Here is a 27,581-nt window from a genome sequence, read left to right as displayed (position 1 = left end):
GGCTAGTCTTTATTATAGATCGCTTTTAACAATGGACAGTGTCTCAAAGCAGCTTTACACAGATAATGCTGTAATAAAGAATGGCTAGGTTTGTTCTTAATATTTGTAAGTCTGTCCCTAATGAGTGAGTCAGTGGCGACTGTGGCAAGAAAAAAACTCATGATGGCATAAGGAACAAACCTTAAGAAGAAACCAGACTCAAGAGGAACCGATCCTCATCTGGGTGGAACTGAATGTCCATTTAATACAGTTAAACTTTCTTGAGGTGTGCAGGTATACATTGTTGCATTTAATCGCCTATCATAACAAACAAACTTTAATAATCTAGCATAGACTTAATTTTTTTTAAACACTGATCAGAATGTGTAGGAATCTTCTTCTTTCGACTTCTCCCATTAGGGGTCGCCACAGCAGATCATCCGTCTCCATAACCACCTGTCCTCTACATCTGCCTCTTTCAACCCAACTACCTGCATGTCTTCCCTCACCACATCCATAAACCTCCTCCTTGGTCTTCCTCTTTTCCGTCTTCCTGGTGTCTCCATCCTCAGCATTCTCCTACTGATATACCCCATGTCTCTCATCTGCACATGTCCAAACCATCTCAATCTCGCCTCCCTCACCTTGTCTCAAAAACGTCCTACATGCGCTGTCCCTCTAATAAACTCATTTCTAATCCTGTCCATCGTCGTCACTCCTAATGAAAACTTCAGCATCTTCAGCTCTGCTACCTCCAGCTCCACCTCCTGTCTTTTACTCAATGCCACTGTCTCTAATCCATACAACATCGCAGGTCTCACCACAGTCCTATAAACTTTCCCTTTCACTCTTGCAGATACCCTTCTATCACAAATCACTCCTGTCACTCTTCTCCACCCACTCCACCCTGCCTGCACTCTTTTCTTCACTTCTCTAACATCAGAATGTGTAGGAATAATAATCCAAATTGAAAATGTTTGTTTATATTCTTCAGAAAATAAATTTGCACTTATTAACAACAACAAAAAATGCTTTGTCTTTTTTAAATTATACCTCTCCAAGTTTCCTTGACAGATAGTACTCTCAGTTTTTGACGTTGTAAACCAGTATCAGAATGCATTTATAAATAGATACTTCAAAGTACTTCTGTAAGTCACTTTAAATAAAAGCATCTGCCAAATCCCATAAACAAAATGTTCTCCATTCCTACAGGGAACCAATAAAATAAAAAAGTGCTTTTTATCTATAGCAGCTTATAAGGTCTGGGCTACTAATCTGGAGGTCGGGGGTTCAAGCGTCAACATCGCCAAGCTGGACCCTCTCGGCTCCGGGGTGTGCTGTATCATGGCTGACCTCGTGCTTCGACCCCCAAATTCTTAGCAAGCTGGGGTGTGAAGTAAAGAATTTCACTGTGCTGTAATGTATATGTGACAAACAAAAGGCTTCTATTCTTCGTCTAGCCTACAGTCGAAGAAAAAAGAGAATGGCTGCATTTAGAACCCTAATAAAAAGAGAATTTTTATTTTTTTTTATTAGTAGGTTATGAAAGTTCGATACAATTGCATAGTTTCTACTTTTTGTAGTGAAAAAAAAGCATGCAACACAAAGAAGTCTTCTCCCAGTGCTGACTGATAATAGCTATTCCACTTAACCAACAAGGTTTGCTGCTATATAAAACTTTTTGCATTTTAATTTACAGTTAAATAACAAATATAGTTTTACATGAGGATGGAAGCACCACCACAGGCAAGTTCTCCAATTAAAGGAACACCTGCACTCATGTGGTAGCAGCACAATATGAAAAAACAGAACTTTGGAACCTGATATGATCATAGCTTTAGTATCCCATCCACTACAGGTTCGATATGTTTTGCCTTCGGTGATGCTTTTCCTGCTCCCTGTGCTTGTGGTCACGCAAGTTATTGTATACTCCCAGTCAGTCTGACCACACTTTTTCATCCACATGTCTATCCTGCCCTCAGAATTGCCACTCACTGGAAGTCTTTTTTGTTCTTCACACCATTCTGTGTAAACTTCAAAGAATGCTACGTGTGAAAATCCCAGGAGTTCAGCAGCTTATGAAATGCTTTTAGACTGTCTGTTACCAAATACCACACCAAAGAAAAAGACTCATGTCTTATAAAGATCTCATGTGTCACATTATTGGATAATTGGATGTACATGTGTTCTTTTTAATGTGGTCGGATTTTTATTGTATGATTATACAGGTCTTTTCCAGTGGTAGTGAAGATAATGTAATTTGTTACTGTATTTAAGCAGCTTTTTCACATATCTGTTCTTTACTCAAGTATTTCTGTTTGGGGAGACTTTAACTTCACTACATTTCAATGTCAAATATGTTCCTGTTAACTCAACCATATTTAGTGTTCCTTTGTATTTATGAGTAGATAAAAACTTAACTCTGTTTTACATCCAGTTCAGCTTTGGTTCAACAGCAAGCTGAATATTTTCTGAGAGGAATAAATGACGGAAGAAACTCCTGACTCTGACACCGTGGCCGTGATAATTCGAATAGATATCAGTGTTTGACTTATTAATATCATTATATTAATAGATCTGTGTATTAAGTGTAACAGAGTCTTTTCTCATAAACTGAGTTAATTAAGCAAAGAGTCTTGTGATAAAATAATAATAGGAACAATACAGCCATAATAAATCATAGTACTTTGGATACTTAAGTACATTTGAATCAAATACTTATGCACTTTTACTCAAGTAAAAGTTTACAGCACTTTTACTTTTACTTCAACTTTAACTCAATTACGTGGTTTGTGTCCTTCGTCCAACACTGCCATTTTCAGGATTTTCTGTCGCTTTTCTTCTCGTTTAGGTTTCTGCAGTTTACCCGTCTGATTGCTCCCGAAATGATCATTTCCTTTGAATGAATCCAAAGTTTAATAAACCACCACACACATCAAGAAATACCAAAGGCTTAGACAAATAAAGGCAATTGGCTATTAAGGTACAAAAATAGCAAAAAGCTATAGTTCATTTTGCCTCTCCTTTTCCGGCATCTGGGACCACAACCTGCTGATCCCCAACATGCCCAAACATGGTTACAGACATAGCATAAGTGAGGGTTCTGACTGGTCTAATTTACACACCAGCATGACTGTGGTGATGCTGACGCAGTGTAAGTGTGTGCACAGCGGTGTGTTGATGGAGCCAGGTGAGTGTGTGACTGGAGTCCAGTGAGATCTGAATCAGCCTCTGTGGAAGGCATGGCTTCAGACTCGAGCTCCAGCAGTGGCACAAGAACATGCAGGAGTTGCAATTCATTAGCAAATAAAGGGCCTTTTTTTTTTTTTTTTTTACCACAAGTTGACCTAAATGATTCTTTTAAACTTTTTTCAGAATGACGCTCTCCATTCCAAACATGTTGCTGCATTTCGTAAGCCTTATGCCTAAACTCCGAGGTAAATCTGGGTAATTTGCTTAGTAAAGTCAGTAAACAGCATCATTGAACACAAAAATAGCCCAAAACACATCACGACCCTTTCCAAGTCGTACTAGTATCAGGACTAGTTTAAAACTGTTCCTAATAATCTAATTCATTCTATCATTCTTTCATCAAATTCAAATCAAAGCAACATAACTCCTTGTCAGTATACAATTATAAGTCTGGTATTGAATCAGCACATTTTAAAATCACTCTGCTTGCCTTTTATGAGCTATTAGTGAGAAGTGAGACTTTGGGTAACAGCACTAAAACCCATTCAAGTAGTGCTTTATTATTAAAAAGAATAGGACGTTTTGTTGCATGATATCAGCTGTTCTCTTTCTCACCTCCAGCAGCCGGTCACCAGCTTTTAGGTGGCCATCTTGGATGGCAGCTCCACGAGGAAGGATGTTCTTCACGTAGATTGGGGCCGAGCCTCCTATAGGGACGTCACGTGATGTAATACTGAAACCAAGCCCCTCTTTACCTGATAAAAACAAATGCAAACATAACAGACAAAATTAAAAAGACCACAATTGAGCTAGAAATACAGATAGTTCCAGAGTTACGATGGTTTAACTTATTATGCCGATAAAGATATGCCTTTTTTGTTTTTTTCATTTTCTTATGATACACTGGGACGCTGCCAGGATATATGCATCTCCCGCATTTTGAGATGCCTTACTCTCGCCAGCGGTCGGCAACAGTTCGGTTGTCGGTTGAGTGTGGGGTTTTTTCCCTGGTTTTTTTGGTGTTTAAAAGCCCAATTTGAGCTTTTGTCGCTCTCCTTTTTATCACTGAAACAGATGGTAAAACAGTGTGCGTTTGGCTCCGCCCTCCACTCTCAAACCCGCATGCGCCCGCTGCCACAAACATACATTCTGTAAAGTTTATACATTACGATACTGTAAATTGCTCTGTTTTGCTAAATTATGTACTGTAATGTGTTCAGTTATTAACACAACATAATACTACCCCATACTGATCACTATTCATCCAAGATGTAATGTAATATGATGTATTGTGTAAATAACTGAACAAATTCTAACACGTCCATTGTACAGGTACAGGAAGTCCCCTTTAAAACAGCAACAGTGTGTTAATATAATTGTCTAACAATATAATCTAAGAAGTCTTGCATTCTTAAACTCTGATGTACATATGGTATGATGGTATACCACTGATTCTACTGAAGGCATTAATATAAGCAAGCTTTGACTAACCAACTAAAACCACTGCCAAAGAAATTATATTGGCCACACTAAAATTATAGTTCAAGCTAAAGCCTAAAAGCTGCTGTATCTAATAACAAATCAGAGTCCATCAGCAGGGCTATTTTCGAAAACCTTCAGGCAAGTGAAGGGGGGAAAAAAAATAAGAAAATTGCTGTATGCTCCATTAGTGCATGACTGCCCATACGTGTATGCACATATCAGAACATACGACCGAACTGCAAAACCTAATTAAATGTTTAAGGCCCATCTGCGAGCACGGCAAATTTAGCTCTGTTCGAAAAGCGCCGAAAAAAGAAGAGCTTACTTCCTAGCAGAACAGGATCGTGACAGTGTATATTTAAGTCTCCACGTCAGACGAGTCTATTGCTGGAGGTTCAAGCTACTCGTCACAAGGCCAAGGTAATGCAGGCTCTTTTGATGGTGCTTGATGCACTGAAGCTTTATCCAAATTGAGCTTTACAGCTTGCCACAGACGCTACTAAATCCTAGGGAAATGTTGTTAAGGGTTCAGGCATGGGGTCTCTAAAGCAATTTGCCTGCCGTCCACAAAGTGACCTTTTTGGGAGAGGTAAATGAATACAAATGAGACGAGTGAGTGAGGCTGGAGAGCGCTATAGAGAAGGCCGGAGCAAAGAGCGTACGGTGGCACTGACCTTATCACCAGAGTGGCCCTGCATTACTCAGAGCACAGACGGGCAAGCGAGACGATGCAAAGAGCGATAGGTGCACCGGAATATCTGTATCTTCATTTTAAGACACATTTATAGCCATCGAGTCAGGGTTCTTCACTACTTGGGCCACTCAGAAAGCACTGCTTTCGGACTTCTCAACCCGGGGGGGAGAGTAAACACGCGGCACTAAAATGCACAACGGGCTCATTCGAATCCATCTTTGCCGTTCATGGGTCTAATTTTAGACATTCTGTTGTGCGGGAGAGGCAATCAGAGTCAACAACATTGGCTCGAGAGGTTATTAGAGATAATCCAATGTCCTCTTTCCAACTCTTAGGACATTAGGAGAGTATAGCACTAATGGTGCTCAATCAGGTAATTAGAGAGATGCCTCTCTAACAGCCGGCTAATTAATCACTGATGTCTTCACTTCCTTTTTTTTTTTTTTTTTTGTCTTGGTAATGTGAATGCAAAATAAATGGGGAAAAAAAAAAATAAAAATCTTTCCAACTTAGACAAAAATTCCGGATTTTAACTAATATAATTCGGTTCTGGTCAGAAGGCAAAAAAGAGCTGTTAAGGCAGAGGTGAAAATTGGGTTCTGCATAGTCTATTATTTGATTAGGACACACTGACTAATAGACACAAAAAAAAATTTAAAGAGAGGGGGAGAGAGCGAGATAGAATGAGGGAGAGAGATTTAGAGCCTGAGCCATAATAAATGCTGTTTTACATGAGGAAAAAAAATTAAAAAGAGAAAAAATAAAAAAATCACCAAAATGAGGCCAAATTCAATAAGCCCACATGGCCTTAGAGGGAATAAAAAGTCGGCCTACGTCAGAAAGCTTAACAAGTAAAACAGCTTAGGCCGTATAACTGAGTTTCAAAATCTGTGCCATTGAAAAGGAAAAATGGACCTACAGAAATTCCCCCAGAATGGTGAAAGCTTAGCTGTTGGTTAGACTGTAAATAAAGGCACGGCCGGCCGGAGATCCACTGGAGCAGAACCAGGTCAGAGCTAGCAGAATGTAGAGTCGATGCGAGACTCAGGCCTGCACTCACAGGGTCAATCTCACCATCTCCTTTATAAATGAGAGGATTGTGTAAATGCAGCTGTTTGCTGCGGGGCCGGTAGAAAGGGAGAGGTGTGTACCACTCGTTCAGCTAGAATTGGCGAGTGATGACTCCCTCAGATTAGCCTGCAACAAGGCCCTCTCGTGTTCGAGCTGCCTTCAGCACCTCCCGCCAGCTCTGATAAAACCTCCCGCCAAATCGCCAGCTCTCAGCATCTGTTGCGTCAGGAACGCACATGCCAACAGGCACGCGGCCATGCGCGCTCGCTCTCCTCTTCCGCCTCACTTGCGTTTAAGTCACTGGGATGAAACGAGTAGGACACGGTGTGCCTTTTTCCAGTTTAATCAAGGCGCATTGAAAGAAATCAGTTGCTTCTGTGAGCAAAAAGTAAGGTCTGGAAGAACAGCACCTCAGTTAACAAATGACTGATTCAGTTATGGAGGAAAGGATGATTCAGCAAAAGCAGGATAGTGCAGGAAAAGCAGGATTTTTTTTTATCAACCTCAGGGGATTGTACATTCAAATCCCAACAATGACACAGCCATAAACTGACCGTGCGTCCTGTGTCAGAGTGATGACTTGACTTTCCCCTGTTACTTAGCAAGAAAATTTGCCAATCACGTCTGTGTATTTGGAAAAGGGGGATAACCCTTTCCCAGCTGCCTTTGGCACAGAAATGATCATTAAAGATGCAGTGACTAGTTGTCTCGGTGGAAGAGCGTGCTAACTGCTAGATTAAGGCAGTGGCCTAGAGAGCAAATACAAAAATCATTTAAACATCGATCAGGCATAACATTAAGACTGATTATCTCTTCATCATGGCACCTGCCTGTTAGTCAGTGGGATACATATATATCAGGCAGCAAGTGAACATTTTGTCCTCAAAGTTAATGTTAAAAGCAGGAAAAATGGGTGAGCGTAAGTATTTGAGCAAGTTTTACTAGGGCCATATTGTGCTGTCTAGACGACTGGGTGAGAGAATCTCCAAAACTGCAGCTCTTGTGGGATGTTCCCGGTCTGCAGTGGTCTATCAAAAGTGCTCGTCTTGGATTATGGGCAGCCAAAGTTCAAAATGATGTGTGATGCGATCCAACAGACGAGCTCCTGTAGCTTAAATTGCTGAAGAAGTGAATGCTGGTTCTGCTAGAAGGGTGTCAGAATACACTGACATCTGTTTATTCAATTGTCAATTGAATAAATTGTTTTTTATACAATGAGCAAAAGTTTACAAGGATTTTTTCAGTAAGAACGCACACAGACCAACAACTGTGCCATTCCCATTTACCACACAGGGCAGTGCATGACAAGCGTGTCTCCTAATCATAGCTAAAGCTAACAGTCCCCCTCCTCGCTTGCAGCTGTCTTTTCAATTAAAGCATCCGATGTGCATGCCCTCTGAATATTTCTCCCAGTGGGACAGGTTGTCGGGGTTCGTTGTTTGTTGTCGGGGGAGTAATTGCGTCTCAGCTGCTCTGCTCTCTTACTGTGTTTTTAACCTGCTGACATAAAAAAAAAAAAAAAACGACTTTCATTCTTCCTTTTTGATGTAAAAACGCTAAAATGTGGGATTGCAGAATAAGAGAATTATACTAGGTGGGGTCTTGTCTGTTAGAAGTAACTATATCGGGCAAACCAGTGAAACAGGACAGTGTTCCGTGGACACACGCATGTGCTTTTGTGATTGTTTGAGGCTTTCAGGCAGTGTGAAATGCTGTGATAAGTTTTAGTTGGGCCGGGTTAACAAAAGGTGTAAACTCTGCAATCTCTCACTACGTCGACTATGATGCTTTGAAGTGCTAATTATATTAGTTACATAGAGACAATCCCTACACTGACACCACAGATATCATCAGCCATTAATAGCAGGTGAAATCAGAGACGGCTTCAAAGGAACTGCTTCCCACAGCAAAAAATAATCAGTGTAGGTCATGCTTTGAACAAGAATGTGTGGGGGTAAAAAAGGGTTTTCCGCTAACCTAAAATGTTTACCTGAAATAAGTACCTGATGCGTATCATGTGTACCTTAATGATACGCAGTGTCTATACAGCGAGTCTAAACTAGCGAGTTGATTCAAGCTCATTATATTTAGCATGTTTTCATAGTGGATGTTTAGACTAAGTGTCCCCTCCGTGGATCTTCCCACTTCATCCAGGCCTGCCTCTGGATAGTGTCCTCTTCGATTGGAGGCCACTCTGTGCAGCTGTTGACGTTTTCTCATCAACGCCTTGGGTGGTTCCATGAAATTCCAAAGTAAGAACGGGAGCGTTGAGGATGGATTTGGACTGTAGTTAATGTCAACAGTCTGCTACACTGACTCAGGACTACAGTTTGCTTCTAATCACCATCACTGCACCCCGCAACATTGTATATCTGCAATAAAAGTTCATTCGGTGCAACCCAGATGAAGATGGGTTCCCTTTTGAGTCTGGTTTCTCTCAAGGTTTCTTCCTTATGCCACCTCGGGGAGTTTTTTTCTTGCTACAGTTGCCACCGGCTCACTCATCAGGGACAAACTCACATTTATAAAGAACATCTTATTCATTTTTATCACAGCATTATCTGTGTAAAGCTGCTTTAAGACAATGTTCATTGTTAAAAGCGCAATACAAATAAAAATTAATTGAATTGAGTTTCCTAGTGCTTGTTCGCCAAATAAATGCATTGCACAGTAAAGTATTTAAATGTTTAGGTAACAACACTAAATTGAACTAGGCTTTGGGTTTCACAAGTTTAAAAGTATATATGTCGATAGGTATATCGCTCATCGTCATCCTCACACAAACAAAGCTTCTTTTTTTTTTTTTTTACATTACAATATCTAAAAACACAAAAAAAAAAAAAAAAAAAAAAAAAAAAAAGCACCGAAATGACAATTTGAAAGGCCTAAACCTGGAAAACACCTAGCACCTAGTAGTCTGACCCTTTAACACTGGACTGGTACACCATAGCAACACTCATTTTTTATACTCATATTTCATACTTTTATTTATACTCTTTATATTATTCTTTGATTTTTTTATATTTTTATTTCTATTTACATGTTAGGCAGTTGTAAAAAAGCATTTCACTACATGTACTTTGTAAGAATGTGTAAGGGACAAATAAAATTTGATTTGATTTGATTAATAGCCTAGATTTGCACTTTCCAGTGTTCTCAGATATCTTCAAGATGGTTACCAATGGCTGTCAATAAGTAAATAAATGCTAATTACTGCATAACCAGTGAAATGTGTCAGCGTCTTTCCTCTCACCTTTTCTGAGCTGGACGTTAAACTTGCGACCGATCTTTTTGGTGAAACCCGTGGAGGCAGTACTCTTGTTGGCTGGACTGACGGGTGCTGAACCAGGATACGGCTGGTTTTGCTCCAGTTGGGAAGACGAGGTCTGGTGATTCGTGTTAGGGTACGGTCCACTCTTTGACAATCGTTTAGGACTGTAATCAATGCCTCCAACCACCACGCTACCCCTTTCCCCAGGTATGGATTCAGGTGTTAGTCGACTAGGACCGGGAGCAGGTCTGGGGTCAACAGGAAGCTGTTTGGAACCAGGACCAGGACTTGCAGGACCAGGAACTCCAGGACTAGAGCCAGGTTGGACACCCAGTTCAGTCTGAGAGAACTGCTCATACTGTATTTTCCTTACTGCTGGAACCACGTGGAACAGGATGAACGAGGAACGCATGGCCTGCCTAAATAAGTCTTGTGCTCTGAAGGAGTGAAAAACAAACAGACAGGATAATGAGGAAAAGCAGATAAATCAACAGAAAGGATCCATGCGCACACTAGTTGATCAAATTATTCAATTAGGTCACAGACATTTGTGGAAAACAAAATTTTTTCTTGTAGTGGAGACCCTTGTCCAGTTAAGAGGAAGACACAGTCAAAGGTCAGCAAATCGGCATTACTAATCACAGGCTAATTGCGCCGCTGCTGCTGGAAATGAGACTAATTCACATATTACATTATCTACCATTAACATGATCGCAAAGCGTTGGGAGAAAGCAGGGATGCATTAGAGCCCAAGGCCAATATCAGTGTGCACACGGCTTTCCTCCAGGTTCTAAGGTTTCTTCTCACCTACCAAAAACATGCTAGTAGGTGAAATGGCTATGCCAAATTTCCCCTAGGTGTGTACGTGTGTCTATGGTGGATAAGCTTCTCATCCAGATTGTATTCCTGCCTTATGGCCAAAATAGACTCTGGATCCACTGCGATTCCGCCAAGCATGCAACAGTTACTGAAAACTGATGATAGAAAGCACTCTAGGGAGGACTGTGTCTGTTTGGATTTAATGTTCAAAACAGCTAGCTTTACTAAACTTACGTCAAAATTGGACAAGAGCAATCAATCAATGAAGTGTAGAAAGCTGAAGCATGATGGTACTCAGTGGACACAACTTGCCCTGAGGTTTGGATCCTTTTTGTAAAATAACCAACACCGCAGGCAAGAAAGAAATGACACTTGATGACGAGCTATTTAGGCCAGAATCTAGGATGTTTGCCGGTGTTGTCAGGGATCAATAATACAAGGCAATTTGACTTCTTGAAAATTTAGTACACTATGAGATTCCGTGTATCTGAACACATAAGCTTCATACCTTCACAATACAACACATGAACACAAAGAATGGTACAAAAGAAAAAGCAGTGGGAGGGAAAAAAATGCCTTTCCACATGCGTGAATGTGAGTGTGTGCATGTGACGGGCACTGAAGCAGCTTTCGTAATAAGCTCTTCATTTAGTTCAGTCTCTGCATCTAGAGGAAAATGCAGCCTCACCGAATGAACCTCTCTTCATTCTTATGCTAATTCACCCTCCAAAATCAAGTAAACAACAATGTGTGTGTGTGTGTGTGTGTGTGTGTGTGTGTGTGTGTGTGTGTGTGCGTGTGCACGTGTGTGTCTACGCGTGTTAACGAGCAGAGCTGTGGCACGCAGCTAATCACACAGCTCCCCGCCTCTGATTGAATAATAAACGACTCCATCAATGCATCATTACACTAAGTTAGATTAAGCAGCACTAAATATTTATCCATGCAAAACAATCCAATAAAGATTTTGAATATCCCTTCGAATTGAAACTCTGCATGCCACCCAGTCAGAAATGAGAGATGAAGGGATGAAGGAAATTGTAGCAGGAAAAGGAAAAAGAGGAGATAGAATCTGATTTGTTTTTTTTTTTTCCTCTCCAAATCTTGACGTTATCAGCATCTCTCTGTGTTTACTATGAGCTGCAGAAGGAAAAGATGGCTTCAGCTAAATAATTGCTCAGGTGTAGATTCAGTCTGCCAATCGTGTCAGCCCTCTGGCCAGGATGGAGCAGCCAGGACTGACAGTTTGTAGATAAATAATGTTACAGATGAGAAAATAAAAGCAAGAATTTCTTCTGCTAATGGTTTGCAGGTGTGTATTAACATTTACTGAAATATCAAACAGGAAAATCTGATTTCAGAGTTTGCTACAGCTCCTTTGTGTGCAAATTATTATTGAATTGTATTACAGTCCATGACATATAGGAGACTATCACTTATTACCTACACACACACACACACACACACACACACACACACACACACACACACACACACACACACACACACACACACACCCACCCACCCTGACCAGGTATAACATTATGAGCGGTGAAGTGAATAACATCGATTATCTCTTCATCATGGCACCTGTTAGTAAGTGGGATATATTTGGCGGCAAGTGAAAGCTTTTCCTCAAAGTTGATATTAGAAGCAGGAAAAATGGTAAGTAAGTTTGAAAGGGCCAAAGTGTGATGGTTAGACGACTGGGTCAGAGACAACTGTGCGATGTTCCCGGTCTGCAGTGGTCAGTATCTATCAAATGTGGTCCAAGGAAAGAACAGTGGTGAACCGGTGACAGGGTCATGGACAGCCCAGGACTCATTGATGCACATAAGGAGCGAAGACTGGTCTGTGTGGTCCGATCCAATTCGACGAGCTCCTGTAGCTCAAACTGCTGAAGAAGTTAATGCTTGACAGGGGGGTACTATTTTGGCAGCAAAAAGGGGGACCAACACAATGTTAGTCAGATGGTCATAAGTGTATGTATATATGGGCATATACTGATATGTACATATGTGTGTATAGATGTACATGAGTTTCTATATAAGTGTATTCAGAGATGACATTTTATATACATACATGTATATAAAATGTCTGGGGTACATCTGTTGGAAATGTAATGTTTCTTTTTTCATATTAATAAATCGATGAACGTATTCATTAAAAAACCCTTTTATATTCCTTTACACGAGTAGCAGTGGCTATATAGAGTGATGAGGCCCATTAGGTTAAGACATAATATTCACAGCACAATATATATCACATTTAAGTTTCACTAATGAGGCCAGAAGCAAAACAGTACCAGCAAATTATTAGATTTTTTTCCCCACCACAAAAAAACATGAGGTAAAATAGTACACAAATTAGCAAAGAAATTAGTTAGCATAAATGGTTTGTGTGGTAATAAATGTGGTTTATGTTTTACTAAGTGAGATTCATCACATTGTATATGAGAAAAGTAAAAAGGGACAGGAGCAGACCTACTTTATCATACAGCCAATAAACGTGAGCGTGGATGTTCATATGTCTAGCGCATGTTGGAAAAATGAGGGTTAGCAGTAAATCAATAGAGGAAGGTGTGGCCCTTGTAGTGTGTGTTGGGGTAAAACGTTAGGCTCAGTCCTGCACCGTGTGATCACTGAAGGTTAACAGTGCAGGGGACCTGAACACACATTTCACAATGAGCTCAATGACAGAAACACGCTTGCACACTCATTAAATTAGTGTGCATGTGCAGAGAGAAAGAACACAGAAAGAACCATTAAACAATAAGCACAGAGAGAAAGGAGTAGAAGGGCATCTTCGACACTGACAGCCGAACTGAGGAGATGATGTGAGCAGCTGAAAATGAACATAGCGGAAAGGGTGTTACAGGGAAGAAAATGTAGGGAGATGTTATAGGAAACATCTTAAAGGAGAGGGAACGTCCTCCAGCCCACGCTGGAGTAAAGGCTTACTGTTCAAATCGGATGTTGCGCAGGTCGCTGTTATTAATGCGCACGATGCAGTCGTTTTCCTGAAAGAGAGCCTCGCGATCGGCCTTTCCTCCCCTCTCCAGCCTCTTCACCAGCAGCCCCAGAGTCCTGCACAATCACAGCGCGTGTTAATGACGAGCCACTCAAGACTGGAGTCATCACATAATACACGACACGGACACAATCCGTCTGAACATACACTCGGACATCGCTGATCAACACTGCACAAACATGAACGATTGAGGCGACGATGATAATCTGACCCAGAAACCCTGTTTTTAAGATGATGGATATTATGATATTGACTCACAATTTCGTTAGCATTAAATGATGCACCATGTAAGAATTTTATTATTTAGATATCGGTGTTTAAAGGAGGTTTGTGAATCACTATAATGGAAACAAAATAGAAATAGCATTCCGACTACATACAAAAATTGTATGTAATTATTATTATTTTTTTAAATAAAATTTTTTTTTGAAAAAATATAAATTCCACACAATGAAATATGTCACTCATCACAATAATGAAATAAAACAATCTTCACGTCAGTTACAGTTTCTGTAAGACGTGTTAACAGTTTGTATTTCAATAAAACTCATTTTATTAAGTGAATGGTAAATAATTGTGTACACAAACAATATTTATAAGGAGCAAGTCACAAAAATCAGCACCCAGGAAACATGTCTAAAGAATTATGCACTAGACCTCAACAAGCATGATGGACAGGCAACAGACAGAAACCCGTCCGTAGCTTCATTATTTTATAAAGAGAGCAGACGGAGCAATGAAGAGTTGGCGAATTGCAGAAGCAAAACCTCAAACTTTATTAAGAAGGAAGCAGGAAGGAGGTGATATAAAGGTGATGCGAGTATTAATATGAGTCAGATGGAATATATCTCTCAAGCCAAACTCTATTCCACTGAGCTGCTCAGGCTTAGCCATGAATCTTCACACATCAAAACTGACAGTGAAAACTGGAGCTGAGGTTTGACATATAGAAATTCTCTCAACTGCTGCGGTGTCAGATTCTCGGCTGTGCGTTGTGAAGGGCACTGTCGCGAGTAATCCACAAACCCCGAGATGCGATCGTTTCTAGGCAGCTGCATCGCACCGTCACATTTGACAAGTTTAAAAAATGAATGAGAAAAAGAGCAGGGCTTAAGAAGACACATGCAAAGTGTGTACCACATCGGCATTACTTTCCTGCGCTCTCTCTCTCTCTCGCTCTCTCTCTCTTACTTCAAACGGTAAAATAATCAGATGCTCGTCTTAGGTTTCTGATGTGTTTGTATGTCTGGGTTTAGGAGGGAATGAAAGATATCATGAGCTCACAGACGGTCCAACTGCACCGTGTTTAAAGAAACAGATAGAAAACTATTTTTTTGTAATAACCTTTGCTGAGAGTTTTGAAGGAGTGAGAAACACCAACAACTCCATTTCTGATGCTCTGAACTTCTTGCCATTATACAAATATCTGGAAAAGTAGTGGCGCAATGAACATTAAACGACATTGTTTAATGAATCTATGAATGAATAAATGGAAAACGAAGAAATCAACAATTATTGCAACCGAACAAATAGGAAATAAATATATAGAATTAGATATAAATATAGACATAGATTTAAAATAGAGCTATAGACAGAAAGATAAGTTTGAGATGGAGAACTAGAGACTAAACAAGAAATCTAGACTCGACACCTGCAGCTAAACAAATAGCATTCAACTTCCCACAGCATCAATACAGAGGTGTAACAACTCCTGCAGCTACAGTAGCTGCTGTTCTCCTTAAGCCTTAGAAGATTAAACTCTTACACACATACAGAGTAACGATGGACTATTTTGTGCAAATGGACCCACATATGCTTTTATCTTCATAAAGTAGACAGCGACTGACCAGGAGTGTTCACTAAAACTCCCACAGGACCAATCCGCGATTTGCCATGCTTCATTATTCATACGCTATTAATGTTGGATTGAAGTGAGAGAAGATTGAAGTGACCCCGCTCGGCCCGAGCTTTTCATTCCCTTTTGATTTTGATTAAAATTATTTCAGTAGTAACAACAGGAATATGAGCGCGGTTTCGCAGCCGTGGAACGCGGGGATCTCAATCTGGAGCTGTCCCAGCTGCAGTCATTAGGAGACACTCCGGCGTGACTGGCTGAAACTGCAGCTCCATCATTATCCGATCGGTGGCAGAGCTGCCTGCCGCTTGAGTGATGGCCCAGAATGCTTAGCGAGTAGGAGACCACCTGTTCTCCTCCACTGCCTTTAATTGAATAATAATGCAATCAGAATCCATTTATGCGCCGCAATTACACCGCTGCTTGTTTACAGTTCACACTGGTCACGGGATGAGATCTCATTATTGGAATAATGTATTCACAATCCTTGGAGTGAGCACGCATGTGTGTATCTGTGTGTGTGTGTGTGTGTGTGTGTGTGTGTGCTGAACATGTGTATTTGTCTGAACAGCAGATGCTTGGTACCAGTATCAGATTGGATACAGCATTTTATTCCTTTTCTCTCTTTTTTTTTTTTTTAAGGCTGTCTTTCTCTCTTTGCGCTAGTAGTTTGACCCCTCTGGCCTCTTTTTACATGCTAATGAAAGACAGCAGTCTGAGAGACAACGCAATAGGGCCTGATGAAGCTATTAGTGGGATGTGATGCACAGCTGACTGTCCTGGTTAGAGAGCTTTAGTAGTTCGACACTGATTAGAAAGCATTAAGACGTGATGACGAATTTCAGGGAGGAAGGAATGAGAAGAAATCATGAAATGTTTTATTAAACATTTGTAGGCACTAAGGCTTACTGTCCTGTAAAAAGATACAGGAGATCTTTTTTTGCGACATTAATCTCCATTAGAAAAGGTCAACCATTTCTGGCTTCGATCTAAAAGTTCCTGAGACCCTGAAAAGAAAAGAAAAATCCTTTTAGGTCCCATAACGAGGGCATCTGATGACGAAGCAGACTTCCGTTCGTTTGTTAGTAAATTTTGAAGGCGACCTTGGGCAAACACAGGACCGTTACCGAAGGAGCCACTGTCACTGCTCGAGATGAGCTTTTACCCTGATTGGGTCTGGCGCTTTAGCTGGATTAGCTTGGCCGTGTTCCGCGACCCTCTGTGCCCATAAAGCTGTGTCTCATTCTGCGTCCCCTCTCGCGGTCTATAGAGGAATGCAAAGCGGCAGAATCGTTCCTGCCACCCCGAGTGCACTCTCCCAAGACCCCAGCTATTGAATCTTCAATTTATTATTCAGCGAGAGCTCTGGAAGGAAGCCAGAGAAAATGGCATGCGCAGTCAAGGAGAAATCACGCGTGTTTCGGCACTGCATTGTCGCGGAGGAGAGAAAATATGCCTCACATTGTTTGAGAAAAATAGCAAGTCCTTTGATAAGATATGCTATGCAGACAGAGCGAACAAACGCAGAACAATGTCAGTCACTGTCAAAAGCTCGAGAGGAGCTGTGGGAAAGAAGAAAGAGAGAAAAGGAAGTGGGAGGGCCGAGGACAACGTGGAGCGATGCGGCTAACACGGTAGCATTCCCAACATTCAATAACGGCATGAAAGGAGAGGAAGAACGATGGGTAAAAGAATTGGAAGAAAGGACCACATGTCGTTACGGCTAACGAGCTAACTGGGTAAGAGGTTTGCTGGGGACCCATTGCAATTTACCTTCTGTCTCTGGAGCTGAACGGCACTACGTGGATTCCCAGCGGCCCGCCACCGTTCGACACTTCCACCGGTTTGAGCAGGTCACTGCGGGACGATGACGGAGCAAAGATAAACAAACAAACAAAGAAAACAGCAACAAAAACCACATGACAAAAGGATTGTAGATGAAAACAGGATAACACAGCAGTTTTTCTATATGTGGGAGGTTGTAAAGGCTCGCAGTTGTGCACTTTGTCTAGTCTGGACCTCTTTCTACACAGGGCCATCTATAATCCAGACAACCATTAAGACATGTGGGTCGATGAGAAACCCAAATAGACACCTCAATTAAGTGATTACAATCAAACTCAGGCCTGTAGCAAGCCGTGTGTGTGTGCGTGTGTGTGTGTGTGTGTGTGTGTGTGTGTGTGTGTGTGTGTGTGTGTGTGTACGAAAATCAGCCTGCAAGTCAGAATCATGCACAGGAGACTGACTGTGAAAAGAATGGTGTGCTCAAATAACCTAAAGACAATTTTATTAGACTTGTGCAGCATTTGTTTGGATTGAATCGGAAATTTATCAAACCGCATGCCATAAACGCTTTCCAGTTGAACTGTAGGCTCACAGAGTCTGCAATAGACTGGGGAGATATATATATATATACACACATATAAAGCAGTCCTTATAATGGCTTATTATGCAGCCTTGGCTTTTGAGCTTACTCTAGAGAGATCGAGTCCGCTCGGCCCACCGGTTCTATCCGTCCATTCTTGCCTTCATCTCTCCTCCTCTCTTCCTCCTCTTCATCCTGCAAAGAAGAGAAATAACAAAGAGAATAAGATGCGAGACACATAAGGGTCTTGATGATTTGCGATCTGTTGTGTTTAATGAAATGTTTTAATCAGAAAAGCAGGTTGCTTCATCTCTGTATATGCAAAACCAAGTCAGCGGTGGATTTGTAGAAGAACACAATTATCCAAAGTAGCCTCAAGGAACCAGTTCCCATGAGACACCAGTGTACAGTATCTTATGAGCCAGTGTGTTTGGGATGCAAAACTGCAACCGTAGCACCTTCAAACAAAGTGTTTCAGATAAGATTCAAAGGCATCCATGCATCATGGGGTTAGCAAGGCAGGTGATTGCTACCTCCTAAAGTAACATTAGCTGTAAGCTAAGCCCTAAGACTAATCCCCAGGAACGGCAAGCAAACTATGATTTGGCAAAATGTCTAACTCAAATCCATTTACTAGTGCCAACAACTTTAGATTGAATAAGAAAAAAAGAAAAAAAAAGAAAAGAAAAAATAACATACCACCAATTATTCTGACTAATCTTTTTTCAACCAGAAATAAAACAGTAAATTACCAATACCACAGTTGCCCATTATGCTGAAAACAATACATGATTAGCTGGCTAATTTATGCCAATATACCCTAACAAATAAAAAAAAAAGTCATTACTTCACACTTAAAAAACACAAGGTTTTTTAAACGTTTTTTTTAGAAATAAAATCTTCAGAAATAACAATTCCGAATAACTGCCTGTAGTGGATTACAGCTCGGACGATGAAGGATACGTTCACACCGTCTTCAAGCAACAGTCAGATGGAGGGATTTTATTTAGGCAGCATTATGTAAGTGCTCAAGCTGAACGCATTTCGCGTAGGAAGCAGTTGTTACTTTTTCAGGCAAGTTCCTGGTTTCTCTCTGACTCTAATCTAATTTAGTTAGACATGAAAGGAATGACTCAGAGAATTTCACTTGTTCCTTTGCAGCGTTAGCAAAGCAAAAAAGAAAATTACTAATGTTATTGCTCTGTAATTGATTACCAATAACTAATGAGCTTTAGGTCACCAGGGTTTGAGTTTGCAGCTATTTAGATATAAAGGAACGGAATTCTTTGTGTGTCTTCCATTATATTTTCTTTATTCCTCTCTCTCTTGATTCTGAAATCATATCCTTCCTATCAGCAAAACAGCCAGAGGATTGGTACACAAAGCTGTGGCACAAACTCATCTAACTATCAGGCATAACATGCAAATGTGCATTGCTTTTGTTTGCTTTGGCCGCGTCCTTTTCTTAAGAGACAAGAGAGAAGCTTAAAACGCAATCAAGAGCTAGTCCATTAAATGACGGAAATATCTGCATAATGACAAGTGAATATTCCCTCTCTAATTTCGCTCAAGCCCTTGACTGGAGATCATTACCAAGGCCAAGTGAGAAGCTAGACACTAAGCGACAGCCTGCGTCGGTTTGTTAGCAGCATATATTAATATTCCGCCAGTCTCACCCTTAACCTTCGCCTCTCGCCGAAATGTCAAGCACAGCTAAATAAGCGCTTCGCCCGTCTTTATATGGAAATGCATTCAGCCTTTTCAGACAATCATCCTCTACAAAATGCGTCCCGCAGCCTGGAGAGGTTGTCTATCCCACTCTCTCCTTTTCATTCTCCTCCTCCTGTCTCTCCTTTCTTCCTCATCACCATCGCTCCCTCTCTCGCTCCCCTCCCATCCTCTTTTCCTTGCCATCACTCTTTTGTCAGAGAGATTAGAGAAAGGGGTCATGAAAATTTCATCAGAAAACCTGAGGAAAAACAGTGAACCGTTGCCTGTAAAAACGAGTCAATCACCTCTGTCTCGAAACACACCCCTACTGTCAGAGCCTTAATTACATGTCATCCAAACATTAATTTATATGAAAAGTAGCTGAAAATAACAGACTTGTTCTGACAACGATCTCTCATGTGAACTTGTTTCACAATTTCAATTCAGACTCGAATCCGAATGTGGAACAAATCGCCCACTTCACTCAATAAGAGTCAAACACTGATTTAAATTGCATACATACATTTACAAGCAAAGAGAGGGCACTTCATCCATCATAAGTCACACATATTGTGTTTCAGGATTCAGCAGACAGCAGACAATCACAAGTCAGTAAATATATATTTTGAGAAAGAATAAACAGAGCGAAGATGTCTTGGGTAGAACATTGAGGGCATATTGTCAGTGACTGCGACACACGCTTGCGTCGTTTTTGACAGCTCCAAGATGGCGTGGAGGAGCTAGGCTGCTTCACATTCATCACCACTGACACTGGCAAGTCATTAACTCCAGTAACTGAAACTGCTCAAGGCATAAAAAGAGAGAGAATATCTCCCAGCTTCATTGTTTGTGGAATGAAAACATTATGTGATGTGAATTCACCCTCAGTGGAGTGTCGCTTTTTGGTTTAACTCTATTTTTGAAAAGGTGGGGGATGGATGGAGAAAATTGTGGATAACCATAAAGACCCAACAATGCAGTTTCTATTGAGGTTTAAAAATAAAACAGTTGTGCAAATATCAAAATCATCGTTAGGAGCTTCTTTCCCAAAGCCTGAAAAGAAAGCACGGTACCCTCCCAAAGTTTAGGTGGAAAGCACGGTACTCTCCCAAAGTTCAGGTGGAAAGCACGTTACACTCCCAAAGTTCAGGTGGAAAGCACGACACCATCCCAAAGTTCAGATGGAAAGCATGTACCCTCCCAAATTGCAGAAGTAAAGCACATACCCTCAAAAAAGCATGGTACCCCTCCCAAAGTTCAGGTAAAAAGCATAATGCCATGTCAAAGTTCAGATGGGAAGCATGGTACCCTGTCAAATTTTTTATAGTAATTACCCAAAGTTCAGGTGTAAAGTACGGCACCCTTCCAAAGTTCAGGTGGGAAGCAGGGTACCCTCCTAAAGTTTTGGTGAAAAGCTTGGAACCTTGGAATATGGTGTTTTGCCAAAATCTAGGTGGAAAACAATCTTTCCATGTGGAAGTCCATAAGGAAGCATGGAACATTTGCAAAAGTGAAAAGGAAACACTGTAACTTCTGAAAGATTAGTAGAAAGCATGGTAATTTCCCCGAATCCTTTGTGGTGAAGAAACAGTTTCTGTCTGTCCCCAAAGGCAGGAAGTCAATCAGAGAGAAGAGAGCAAGAGATAGTTTAAGAGAGACAAGATAGCTGGCAGGCATGTCATTGCTCACTTCTGTCCACCTGCCAAACCAGAGACACATGGAAAAGGTGAAGGAGCAGCATAACTGAAAGCCTTGATCATCATTTTCAATGAGTTTTGCTTGTCTCACACGATCAGAGGTCGTTTTCACCTGAAGGGGACAGTATGTCTTTAACTTCCTTTACTAAACCCCTTCACTGTGTGTCAGTGGTGCACAGTTGCTGATTCACTTTACAGAATGTCCCAATAAACCCTAGACAGGTCTCTGTTCAGTTTGATGGGTCAGATGGTTACATTATACAAGGCCAGCAGTCTCAAAGACCGCCAGAACAATAGTGCTAAACAAAACACATTGTAGCTCAACCTGACATGGAAATACAGCAATGATGGTTGTTCTTTATCTTCAGGGATCTAACTCCAGCCAGCATTTAAAGTATATCTCAAAATCATTATCCAAACACTAAGCTCTGGAATTCCCTTTCCACACTGGCCTCAGCATCTGTTTTTACATCCAACATAAGGAGCTTGTAAATGAGGCATGGAATAACAGAAGGAAGAAGGAGATTTTTGTGCTCACTCTGAAACAATGACTGCTGAAATATTTACAAAGAGCCCAGTCATGCTCCAGACTAAAAATATAAAGTGGTAATTAGTACACATGGTGCACACCCTAAAAAACAGCGGAGAGCGAGCACCAAACGGAACCCCCGCTCCTGTGTGCGAACTCATTCAAGCAAAACTGTAGGGGTAAAAGGGTGACAAAATATTTGACATTTGTTTTGTTCAAATAACAGACATTTTCCACACTGCTGAAGCTACCCACCACACCCGTTTAAAAAAAAATAATTATACGTTTCCATTCAAATCTTTTTAATACTCGTCAGTTCAACACCTTGATTTATGATTCATGAGTGCCTAAGGTCACATTCAGACATTGACGCTGGTGCACTCTGTACTGTGTAATCTAATTAGTGTCTGGAGCACAGCCTTTGCCAGATGGGTTCACATGAAACAAAGCTTTTGGGTGGGGGGTGGGGGATATGAATCATGTCATATCTTGGTGAACATTTAATAAAAGTACATGAATGGTCAGTTTAAAAAAAGAAGCTCAACTGTTATACATTTTGAGAATGAGTCAATATACCCTTGTTCTACCAGAGCCTATAATGGTCTTTGGCTCAGCTATCAAAAGGTTAAAATGTTCCAATGCGCATCAAATGAGACTACACTGACTTCTTGGATTCACTTAAATTTTCTAAGAAATCTTTAAATTCCATTGCGGCAGAGAATCTTTTGGCTCGATGTTCATTTTGGGCACAACAGACCTTTGGCGCGACCGTAGGAGTATATTTACAACCCTCAAAAGTGGCCAACTGGATAAGAATTCCAAATTGAGAGTACAGAGAGTGCACACTGTCATATAGAAGCCAAGGCTGCACAACTCAAGGCCACGTCAAACCCAAATGGAAATGGGCAAGTCGACTCCTGACAAAGACCCATTATAATATATCTGTCCCTCAGAGCCAAGTTCCATTATCCCAATTAAAGCTTAAAGGGAGAAACCTGATTCAATTGGATTTGACTGGTAGCCACTCATTAACCCTTTTAACCCTGAGACCTCAATCGTCATCCCCCATTTCACTGACCCCTATTACAGCAGACAATTTATCACACTGGTCAGTCAGTAGGTCTGGGACGTTTATATGCATTTATGCTGGAGCAACAGGAAAAAAAAGAACATAAACTCAGACCAAAAATCATTTGCGGACACCGAGAGGGCCCGAGTAATCCAATCTAAAAGACATGAATACTACATGGCTGCGGTTTTGCTTTGTTCTATGTGGACAGGGATGAGATGTAAAGCGTATTTTGTGTCAGTACGGAACATATCATTGCGACGTTATGCAATTTTAACAGGCAATCTGAGCAATCATCTTCGTTAATGTCTCCAATCATGTTCAATCACAAAGCTGTCGCCTTCAGTATCGATTGAATCCCTTGTCAACTTACCCTGTTATCATTCTGCAGCCTGTCTGACATTATGAGAGAGGCTGGATGATGACAAAAAGCGCAAGGTATATGCCAAGCCAATACAGGATTTCAATCAATGAAAATTTCCAACAGATGCATGTGTTGTAAATGCACAGTCACACACACAAAAAAAAAAAAACCCGTACAAATTCGTTGCCTTATTTCTTTGAGAATGATGTTTATTTACAATTTTAACGGCGCAATCAGGAAATCATCCCACTAATTAAGTTATCTAAAATCCATATAATAGGCTTTAGTTTGTTTTCTATTCATCTATTTCCATTTTTTTTCACAGATTTACTTACAGACCCAAAACTCCACAGAGAGCAAAGCATATCAAAAGAGCCCCAAGCGCTTCGAAAAAAATCGCAAGGTGGTGTCTGGAGTTTCCCGTAAGTGCTCACTCCACTTTTATTCACCTTTATTCCTCCAATTTCATTTCCATGCCACTCTAAATTCGCTCTACTTTAATCAACAGGGACATGGCACCGCTTAAATCTGTCTGCATTTCGTTTCCTAAGACACCGCTAATGGCGTATAAAAGTTGGACTATGACGTGAATTACTTTAGGAAAATTAAAGCTGAACAGGTTTTTAATGCTATTAGATAAATTAAATCAGAAACGTGAGCTGGTCGCATTTGTCCAGATCAAGAGTCTGGAGAGGGGAAGCTAGAGACGCTAAGCGACATTGCTAAGCAGTACTATGGGCCGCTCTCCCCTACGCCCCCCCCCCCCTCAGTCAATGCAACGCATCTGCGCCAAATACATCATCTGTCAACTGCGATTTCATACGCGCACGGGCGTATCTATCAATGCCAGGGCATGCTTTGGTAGGGCGGCTGTATCGTTAAATTGCACTTTAATTAAATTAGGCCGCCTAATTATGAGAGTTTAAATCAATCACTTAGTCAATAACGAAAACCTAAAGCCTGTCGTGCCTAGAACACGCAGGCGCTCATCAATAACCACAGACAAGAACGCTCTTTCATACCACACAGAGCTTTGAGAGGGTATGAATTATTGAAAATCAAGTTACCGCAATTTGCTTTTGTCCCAGGAAACTGGGACATGATCCCCGATGGCCAGGGAGCAGATAAGGACCTAGTGGGTTTATATGCTGGGAAAGGCTTCGGTTTGGTTTCTTAAATCATTTATAAAACTTCTGCTTCTGAAAATAAAGGACATTTAGCAAAGCAACGAATTAAAGCTAATGCATAATCAGGACACACAGTGTTACTAAACTAGTCTGGCGTTTCAAATGGACTCCCCCTCCCACCAATACGAGACAAAGAGCGTTTGTTCCCTTGATTTAATGTTACGGTGGAATTAAATGATGACTTGCCATATCCTTAAATAAGTACAAATAAAAAAAATGGCCACTTGAATATGTCTTCACTAAAGCATTAAGTGAGCGTATGGCTGCCATTCTATAATTAATCCCCATTTGGAAGTGATTAAGAGGGAGGACAATTTCTTTACCCACAATTGAAGTGATTAATCCAACTTTATGCTGTGAAGGTCACTGAACATGTGTGCGACTGCATAGGGGAAAAACGCAAACTGTTAAATTCTAACAGAAAACAAAATTCAATATGATACATGGTCTATTTTTTGCTTTTTCTTTCAAATAATGGCGAGTATAAAAAATGAATAAATAAATAAATAAAAATAAAAAATAAAACCTTTGCCTGAGCAAATGCCGGCCTTTTTTCCAAAGGCTAACAAAAGCAGTTTCTGCAGGTAAGATATCAATATTAGGGTCATTAGTGATAATGAGCTTGCTCAAGAGCTATCCATGTCTCTTCTCAGCAATAAATGAGGTGTTTCTGACTGAAGACACTTAATATCACACTATGAATAATTTAGCAGGGTATAAAGCCAGAGTCCAGCCACTGCAGTGGATGATTGCTGACTGAGTGACCTGGGTAAGAGATTGGCACTTGGCTCTCTTGTCTCATGACTTCATTCTCTTTACTTCTTGAAGCTGAAGGGCTTCATAGCAAAGCTCTGGACATGAAGTCAAGTTCTACACATAAAAATCAATTTAGACCTACAAGCTTGCACGTGCATGTTTGGAATAGGTTAAGAGACAAGCGTGGAAAAATGTTCAACAAAAACCTGAAGTCAATTAGCCCTAGCAATGGAATCATTTCACAAAAATGCTTCCCAAATAATAATTGCAAAACTCAACATCCATATCAGAGTCTGACCCAACATGACCTGGACAGAACATACCACCCATATAAACACAAGCACATGTGCTTTCGTACAGTATTAAACCATTTTCATTCTCTTCTATTCCACACGGAAACTGCACAGATGTTGTCCTTTCTGTGAACTTCCCGAGACTGATCTGACCTGGTGTGACCAGCCTCTATGTCCAACCAGTACGGTCCAGTATTGGATGCGAGACTTCCCATAATGCTTATGACTCACAGGAAAACAGGTCTGAGCGTCAACACGGAAAAAGACCCGTCTCGAATACACACCATTTAATAAAAACAAATAAATGTCCTTATTTAACGGCCTGCTTTTATTCCACAGCATAATACAAAATAAAAATCTGTTCGCACCATGGAAGCATGTTGACACACTGACGAGATTTACAGCGGCAGAAGAAAAACGTAAATGAAAAACCAAAACAAAAGCAGGAAGGCAAAGAGCTGCAATCATACCGCTAGAAGCATTTGATCCACTGGGAGTAAATATTGGGAAAGAGAATTCCCCTTCCTGTCTAGTCCAGACCTTGGCTGTATGGGTACTCTGAGCTCATTGATTTATTACTATGTGAAAATCCACCGTTACTTCCTTTAACACAAAACACGGCCACATGAGATGCTGGGAAAAAAATAAAAATAAAATAAATGTCCAGGTATGACCACATCCACATTTTATTACTAGTAATAATAAACTATCTCCTGAAGCCATTTTTACACGTGTTCATGTGCAGAACAAAACATCTCTGTAACAGTGCAGCAGGAAGCAGAATGTTGTGAATGTTGTAATATATGATGTGAAACAACATTGAAGCAACCGAATAAATACAGTACAGTATACGTGTGTGTGTGTGTGTGTATATATATATATATATATATATATATATATATATATATATATATATATATATATATATATATATATATATATATGCGCAGTAGGATACAATTCTTCCCTTCACTTGAACTAGGCAACCCAAACCTGTTCAAGCATGAAAATGCCCCTGTGCACAAAGAAAACTCCATGAAGGTCTGCTTTACATGGGTTGGAGTGGAAGATCTTCTGCTATCTTCTGACCCCAACCCTATTGAACAAAATTGTACCTGACTTCACAAACACCCTTATGGCTAATTAACACAAATCTTTACAAGCAGACTCCAAAATCTAGTGGAACAGTGGAAGAGTGGAGGGAATTATAAGTGCAAATGTAGAATGCGATCATCAAAAAGCACATACCATACTATTGATCAGGTGTCCACAAACTTTTGGTGATATAGTGTGTGTGTGTGTGTGTGTGTGTGTGTGTATATATATATATACTGATATTGTGTAGCAATAAAAAGCCTGCTAATGGAAAGTCAGGCTCTAATTTTTCAAATTTAGTTCAGTCTTTTTAAAATATTTAACTCTGATTTGGATTGTATTCATTTAAATGCAGCTCTGGAACAATATCCAGACTTCTGTCAAGTAAATGCACATAAAATTGTGAACAGTACCAAAACAAATCAGAGTTTTTCTTACTGAGAGCAAGTAAGAAAATGTCTGTTTATATGAGTAAAATGAATATTCTTTAATAGATATTTGAAGGCGGTAATAAATGTAAAAAGTCAAACCTACAATGCGACGCTTATTGATTTATTACAAATGTTTAATAATTGGACATAATTGTTATGGTGTCGAATGTGGTCGCATGAAATTACTTGCTTGTTGCTAAATATATGCACATGCAAAAAATATATGCAAACCGAATGTTGGTTTTTTTTTTCATTTCTTATAAGAATAATACTTGTAAAATAAATAAATAAATTAATTAATTAATTAATAAAAGTCCATAGTAAAAACAGAGGATATGGGGATTTTCAAGGATGAAAATACAGACATTTATTTATCCCCTGTGTTTAATCTGAAGAGAGACTGTGTGATGGGGTTTGGGATGGCCAGTTCTCTCAGCCAACAGGCGACACACCATCGCACCATGCGGCCCTACTCATTCCACTTCCCACGGCATCGCTCCATTCTTCCTCTTCTTCTCCATCTCCGCATGGCACAATAAAAACCCGTCCCGATTGACTGCTTTCGCTTTTCTTTACCTCTCATGCAAATGTAAAGAGCCTGTCTCAGGTTTAAATGGGCTTCTTTTCAGTTTGAGATGGAATGCTGATCCCCTCCTGGTGCTCTGAATATTACATTGCTGAAGCAAATCAAA

The 27,581-nt window shown here is 40.4% G+C and overlaps 1 protein-coding gene across 6 annotated transcripts in view; it reads right to left on the bottom strand.

Annotated features, from left to right (window-relative positions):
* pard3aa (par-3 family cell polarity regulator alpha, a) overlaps positions 1–27,581 on the bottom strand; it is a 395,018-nt gene that overhangs the window by 186,973 nt on the left and 180,464 nt on the right. For all 6 annotated transcript variants that reach the window (XR_014534054.1, XM_083544220.1, XM_083544221.1 and 3 more), the window contains 5 exons: positions 17,868–17,953; positions 17,167–17,250; positions 13,469–13,594; positions 9,672–10,126; positions 3,787–3,926 (listed from right to left, as the gene is read on the bottom strand). Coding sequence is in view for 5 of the 6 variants with exons in the window: in XM_083544220.1 (XP_083400346.1) it covers positions 3,787–3,926; positions 9,672–10,126; positions 13,469–13,594; positions 17,167–17,250; positions 17,868–17,953 (891 nt within the window). In the remaining variant the exon portion in view is untranslated. The remainder of the gene's footprint in view (positions 1–3,786; positions 3,927–9,671; positions 10,127–13,468; positions 13,595–17,166; positions 17,251–17,867; positions 17,954–27,581) is intronic.

The sequence above is a fragment of the Silurus aristotelis genome (assembly GCF_946808225.1).
Source record: "Silurus aristotelis genome assembly, chromosome: 1".
NCBI lineage: Eukaryota > Metazoa > Chordata > Actinopteri > Siluriformes > Siluridae > Silurus > Silurus aristotelis.
Note: the sequence above shows the minus strand (reverse complement) of the source record. Positions and strands in the feature narration are given on the sequence as shown.